Source organism: Fragaria vesca, unplaced genomic scaffold (assembly GCF_000184155.1).
Source record: "Fragaria vesca subsp. vesca unplaced genomic scaffold, FraVesHawaii_1.0 scf0512988, whole genome shotgun sequence".
Lineage (NCBI taxonomy): Eukaryota > Viridiplantae > Streptophyta > Magnoliopsida > Rosales > Rosaceae > Fragaria > Fragaria vesca.
In genome coordinates, this window is record NW_004443405.1 from 67,134 (window position 1) to 74,572 (window position 7,439).

At 35.7% G+C, this 7,439-nt stretch overlaps 1 protein-coding gene across 1 annotated transcript in view; it reads right to left on the bottom strand.

Annotated features, from left to right (window-relative positions):
- Positions 1 to 5,707: 5,707 nt before the first annotated feature.
- Positions 5,708 to 7,439, bottom strand: part of LOC101306001 (calcium-dependent protein kinase 24-like) — an 8,023-nt gene continuing 6,291 nt past the window's right edge. Inside the window, exons 4-8 of the mRNA XM_004309569.1 lie at positions 7,080 to 7,238; positions 6,819 to 6,934; positions 6,576 to 6,743; positions 6,018 to 6,251; positions 5,708 to 5,851 (exon numbers count right to left, since the gene is read on the bottom strand). Coding sequence (XP_004309617.1) covers positions 5,708 to 5,851; positions 6,018 to 6,251; positions 6,576 to 6,743; positions 6,819 to 6,934; positions 7,080 to 7,238 — 821 coding nt within the window. The remainder of the gene's footprint in view (positions 5,852 to 6,017; positions 6,252 to 6,575; positions 6,744 to 6,818; positions 6,935 to 7,079; positions 7,239 to 7,439) is intronic.

Here is a 7,439-nt window from a genome sequence, read left to right on the forward strand (position 1 = left end):
TGGCCGGCGACAAGTTTCCTGCCGGATTGAAGCTCTGGACGGAAAACACCATGATTGATCAAGGTTGGCCGGAAAACTTGTCGCCGGTCAGTCCTGGAAGGAGAGAAGCCGTCGTGGAAGCCTGTGCTGTCGTCCGGGAAGGAGAGAAGCTGTCGCCGGCGTGAGACGGCGGAGAACAGACGAGGTCCACACTTTAAGCCGGAGTGCGGACGTCCGCTCCACATCCGGCCTGTATATATATATGAATAGAGATGTAGTACTCAATTGTGAATGCAAATTGTTGTCCTGCTCTGCTATCTTGTGCATGGTCCTGATAGAACCATCCTCTGGGATAGGTAAGAAACAGGTTGCTTTTCGCCCATCAGTCCTTTCTGCCTAAGAATTTCCTATACATTGCTCGTAAATGGGGTAAAATTCTTGGTTCTTATCTTCACTAGGCAAAAACCTGGCCTTGCCTTGCTGCGGGTTTTATTTTTTCTCAAATTCTAAATATAATAAATAATTCTCACATGTGTCTAGAGAAATTCATAACTAAAATGCAATATCGCAAATTAAAATATCAAAAATAGCTAATCACCTATAAAATCCTCAACGGAAACTTATAAAATGTTAGCTACACCTATAAAATGTGTTTTGGCTTATTCAATCCCTATATGAATACGACATGGATGTTATCTACGCCATCGTTAGCTATGCATGAGTAAAGATGCATCAAAAGCGAAATCAGGAATGTATTAAAAGTGAAATCAGGAAATCTGTATTTTCTGGAGTCAACTTCAACGTAGCTTTTATTGGAATTTTTGATGTGATATTTCAAAATACTTGTGTTTAGTGTCTCTTGATCCAACTCGATTCATATGTTACATTCAAATAGTTATTTGTTGCCATAAATATTTTCAGTTACATGAGTTTATGGCAATTGTGGTAGGTTACAATACTTGATCAAATTCATTCATTCATTTTCTATCTGTCTGTTATTCTCCCTAACTGCATGATTTGAATGTTGTCAGTTACAAGCTTTTATTCTATCATAATTATATCTTCTCATACACTATTATATATACTCTCCATGTCAAGCTTATCAATATATACACAATGAAATATTTATCCTATTCTCTATTCTTATTTCTCCCTGGTCATTCCTCTTGTGAGTCTAACTATATTACGAGTTATGTCAAAAGGAGTATCAAGCGATTCTAGGATCCAAGTATTGCTAGTGTACGTTTACGTGGATTAACGTCGTACCCCGGAGGGTAGACGCCATAAACCTGTTACACCGAGACATTGTCTTCGAGGGGCGAAATCTACTCTTAAGGGCAGTGTTTACACACCTCAACCTTAAACATTTACCAGATCAAGTTTTCGACGCAGACTTCATAATCAAAGATAAATATTTACATTTTGTTGTTTTCTAGTTATTTTGGCATAATTATAAGTAATATTATTTGTTAATAATATCATATGTTTGTATGATTTTGTAGGTGACAAAATTTGGTGACATTATTAACATCCATCGACCCAAATTTTCCTACAATCTTAAGAGTAGAAATCGTTGGTGGATAATTCCTAACCAGAAACTTTGATATAAAGATAAGTCTTCTACTACTAGTCTACTATATTACTTAATATTTTTACAAGGTTACTATCATTTAGAAGAGCTTTGAAAGCTTTTCTTCTAAACCCAAAAAGGTTCTTTTAATTTATTTACTAATGAATTATATTAGGCTCTTTTATTATATAATTACCGTCATGTATGCACGATCATTATATTATTTTCTTAATATCGTTTTATCTATTGATACTACTTACTCTGCATGGTTACTATAACATGTGTGATATTGTGATGATTGAACAACTTGTAACATATCACATATGTTACAATGTAAATGTGTTTATAATTTGAATGCTATAAGTATTAAAACATACAATTATTCCTTAATAATGCATGCGGTAATTATAATTTATGTTGTATGTAATTATTACATTGAACTGACATTGGTTTTTATGATTGAAGGAAAATAAATATGATTGCCTTGAGGATATGGTTACTATTCATACAGTTGCCTAATTATATATCGTGGGATACTCAGTGTTTGCTCAGTTAATTAGCTCGGTATGTTACCATAATGATTTCTGATTGTCTTTTGAATTTGTGTAGCCTTTCGAAATTGATGGTTACAAATGTGGGGGTGACTAATGTCATCTAAAGGTACACACCAAGACTAGTTGCCTAAATAAATATGAGTGATACTGTCACGTCATTATATATGAGTTTATGGCTTTCAATCATACCCAAAAATGTGGGGGTCAAAGAAAAAAAAGGGAAGGTTGGCTCTTATGGTCCAATGATATTGGATAACAGAGAATCCAATTGTGATTACTTATTCTTGAGAATATTCAATAAGTTTCATATGTGAGAGTTGATTTTGGCAGATACTCTTACAACCTCTACGCTAAAGACCAAAGCCAGTACATCGAGGGGACAGAGATGATGCCTATAACAAAGGTCAAGAGTGATGGTAACCCAACCTATGTGATTGGAGATCCCATGAAGTTGGTTCATATGGGTAATAACAAGTCACTTGTTGATTAGTGGTGCACTATCAAACTAAAAATTTAGATTCTATCCCTATGATGTAAAAATAGTGCTTTAACTGGAACGTATAAGGATGAACATTGTTCGTAATGAGTACCATAGCCCTTTCATTTCGGTGGTGTGTCCGATTCCAGTACACACGTGATGGACTCACCTATATGAGTGTGGAAGTGGGGCCGCTTCCTATGAGACTTGGGCAAGTCTTCTAGAGTACTCATGAATATCCAGGTAAGGGCGCATGGCCTATTCGTTCCCACCCGCATGACAAGCTTGATAGAGGTTCAATGTGGATAGTAGCTCTCTGATGCACATCGAGAAATTATGGTTCATAGAAAATTTCATTTTCAACAAATTTCTGCGTGTCATGGCTATCTTATCCTATGGCTAGTTCATAGTCAAACAGACACCAGTTCAGATGCATTGTACTCTCACTCTCCTTTGGCACTCTTCCAGTTCTCTCATTTTATTAGAATTTTCATATTTTGAAATATGTGGGGGATTATTGGAATTTTTTATGTGATATTTCAAAATATTTGTGTTTAGTGTCTCTTGATCCAACTGGATTCATATGTTACATTCAAATGGTTATTCAATGCCATAAATATTTTCAGTTACATGAGTTTATGGCAATTGTGGTAGGTTACAATACTCAATCAAATTCATTAATTCATTCATTTTCTATTTGTCCATTATTCTCCTTAACTGCATGATTTGAAAGTTGTCAGTTATAAGCTTTTATTCTATCATGATTATATCTTCTCATACACTACTATATATACTCTCCATGTCAAGTTTATCAATATATACACAACGAAATATTCATCCTATTCTCTATTTTTATTTCTCCCTAGTCATTCCTCTTGTGAGTCCAACTATGTTATGAGTATGCCAAAAGGAGTATCAAGCGGTTCTAGGATCCAAGTATTGTGAGTGTATGCTTACGAGGATTAACGGTTGTTGTACCCTGGAGGGTAGACGCCATAAATCTGTTACACCGAGACATTGTCTCCGAGGGGCGAAATCTACTCTTAAGGGCAATGTTTACACGCCTCAACATTAAACATTTACCAGATCAAGTTTTCGACGTAGACTTCATAATCAAAGATAAGTATTTAAATTTTGTTGTTTTCTAGTTATTTTGGTATAATTATAAGTAGTATTATTTGTTAATAATATCATATATTTGTATGATTTTGTAGGTGACAAAATCTGGTGGCGTTATTAACATCCATCGACCCAAATTTTCCTACAGCTTTGTGAATAGCTCGGGACAAACCAGAAAGTGGTTAATATATAGTCGGAAAGATACGAATGTCTACTTTCCATAACGGTTTACAGATCATCCATATATATTTCCTAGATAAAGTTACGGCTGTTTTAGTCCCCGAAGGTCATGCTATGCGAGAATCTGATTTTCTGCGCGAACTTCTGTTTTGAGTTCTTAAGCAGCCTTCTTCTCAAGATCAATGTGTGAAGGATCAGTATTGAGGACGATATGGCATGATTTAGATAATCATTGTCCAATGTCACATTTGAAGACATGTTTAAAAGCATTGATATGCTAAGTTATCAAAACTTCCGTGATTAATGTAAGAATCAGGAAGCGTCATATGATTGATGTAAGAATTAGTGGGAGATGCAAACTTCAGGGGGAGTCTAGTGCTTACATATCATTATCAAAGGTGAAGGGTGCGGTTGTGTCGTATCAACCTTGTTGTGCTCTTTTTCCCTTATACCAAGACTTTTGTCCCACTGGGTTTTTGCTTGGTAAGGTTTTTAACGAGGCAACATCTCATGCCCCGCTTGTCTCATGCAGAGATTATTGATCAACATGAAGTTGTTCATGAATGTGTTTGGTTAAGGATAACTATTTCACATGGCAGACATATTTAAGTCTTTACCTAAATCTGCTTTTAAGAAACATGTGAAAATTAAAGCATTGGAATTCGATATGTGTGTGCCTTGGTCTAATGCTAGTATTGATTCTGTGTAATGATAGGATACCATGATGTAATTCCTTATATAAATAGTTTCTATCAATAAATAAAATGATGATTCTCTATTCTCTTTACTATCTATCATTCTCTCAATAATTCATCCCGAAACAGATATTTATTTTTATAGCATTGTTGTTATTATTAACTTTAGATGAATGTATTGACTGCTTGGTAATTTGGAAATGACGTTTGTCATGGCTAGCATTAGGCCTCATCATGGGCCGGGCTAGGGACGGCCCTACCCTAAATTTTAGGGCTTAGGGTAGGGTCGGGTAGGGCTTTGACTTGGTCAACAATATTTAGGGCTGGGTAGGGTCGGGTCGGGGCTCAAATATGCAAGCCCTTGCCCGCCCTTAAAGCCCATTTCAGGGCTAATAGGGCCGGCCCTTTGAATAGGGCTAAATAGGGCCGAAAGGGCTGAATATGACGTTATTTTGTTTAACGAAATAAATTCATGAGTTTTAATTTTTTTCCTCAAATATTACCTCAAGGGATATATGTGATACAAGACCCTATTTTTAGTCATATTTAACATACATATACATTATATTTAACTTAAGACATCTAGAATTATTAATCGAAGTAGTTATATTCATATATTTCATTAACTATCTCTCTAAATCACCAAAAATCTATCGTTATTTAACAAAGAAAAATACAAATTAAAGAAATAAAACTTACAAGATTAGTTGTATTGTATAAAAAATAAGAAACATATTAAAAACAATAGAAAATAAGTTATTATTAGGGCCTAAAGGGCGGGCTTTTAGGGCCGGGCTGGGCTTGGCCCTAAAGGGCTCAATAGGGTAGGGCCGGGTTTCATTTGCTTGACCTTTGCCCTACCCTAATTGAAAAGGGCTAAGGCTGAGTAGGGCTTCGGCCCTATAGGGTAGGGCTGGTTAGGACCGAAGGGCCAAATGATGAGGCCTAGCTAGCATCACCTTAAAATAAACCCTTAACATTCACCAACGTCATCTTCCATTTCCTTAAGAAAATAATCTCACCGTACACTTGTTAGAGAACGTTTTGAGACACACTAATGGACTATCAATTTTTACAATGTGTCTTCGATCTGGGGACCAAAGCAAAAAATCAAAGCAGCTCCTGTTCTGGTTTAATTCACTTGGATCGATTTGTCTTTTAACAATTTTCGGCTAAGTACGTTTAGCATTGCTCTTGAATATTGACGAGAAGCCATTTTCCAATCCATACCAGTTTTCATCATTGCTTTAAACTCCTCATAACTGATTCGCCCGTCCTATTTTACACAAAAAGTAAGTGGCCGGAATGAAGAACTCCTAGTAAGATTAGGACATCAACTTAATATATCCAAAACTAGTTTACTTGTAGCCGGAAAGTAAACTGCCAATAATATTAGCATATACGAAGGGGAATTTAAAGGATGGATTGTGTTTGAGCATTACCTTGTCCAAGTCCACGTCAAATATGATGTCTTGTATCACCTGCTCATTAGCTGGCCCCAGTTGATCATCCAGCAATGCTTCTTTTAACTCATCAAACTCAATATAGTTGCTGTTGTTCTTATCAAAATAGCTAAAAGCTTGCGCAAGAAGTTCGTCACTGCTTATCTTTTTCAAGTGAACAGACACCATAACGAACTCGTCACAGTTCAGTGTGCCACTTCCATCGACATCCGCCTTTTAGGTATATCAAGGGAAATTGTTAAATATGATTGAAATAGAGTTGTACAGTGATAGAAAAATTTGGTTAGCGATGGCTGTGAAGAACTATACATTGATGGCATTGTAGATCATGAAGCATATTAAGTTATTAACAAATGCATTTTACTGCTAATTTTAGGTTGAAGATGGTAACAAATTAATGCTCAAACTTCAGAAAAGGTTTCTAGGTAAAAAAATTCAGAATCAATCTTAGAATTGTCGAATTTAATAAGAAAATGAATGAAATATGGGAAAGAAAAAAGAACAAAGCTAGGTTTCGAGAACTAGCTAGAAACTCACAGCATCAATTAACATATGCACATCAGGATCAGTGACTTGGTGCCCAATCTTGAGAAGACCATCTCTAAGCTCTTCAAAAGTTAAGTCTCCATTGTTATCCGTGTCCATCATGTTAAATATCTGTCTGATTCCTTCTATTTGTTCATCTGGCAAGTTGTCTGCGACCACCTATATAATGACCGAGCATTAACAATGACAGTTTTATGTGGAAAAGGAAAATAAGAGACAAATAATTAAACTTACTCTCAGAACTTTCTTCTTAAACTTGTTCATCAATGTGAACTGCTTGATCCTTAATCCGACATTTTCTCCCAGCGGAACATCCGAAACTTCATTTGCATTTCGTATCCAGGGATGATCTTCATAAGTTCATATTGGATATATGCGTGAGAATAATTAATTAGCAACTAAATATTAGATCGCTCGCACTTATATATGTGTGTGCGTGTGTGTGCGCACACAGTCATGCATGCATTGATCTGTAAAGATACATTACATATATACCAAGGACTTCTTCAACTGTGAGTCTGTTGTAAGGATTCGGGTCCAGCATATTCTTCACTAATAATTTTGCTTCCTCAGAAACCTTTTGCCATGTATCCTTCTGAAAATCAATTTTACCCCGAATAATAGCCTGTGCAATTCCTTCTTCAGTTTCTGGAATAGGTATAAACCCAACATTAATATTAGAATAACGCCACTATCTAGAGTTTATGAGAAGCTAGCTAGCAACAGTCATTGTTCATCAATTTTATTTTTTGTACTAAATCGTGTCCAAATTCCAAAACCATTTCTATAAACCCTGCATATTAAGACCACCTAGACCCAAATATATATATATATATATATATATATATATATATA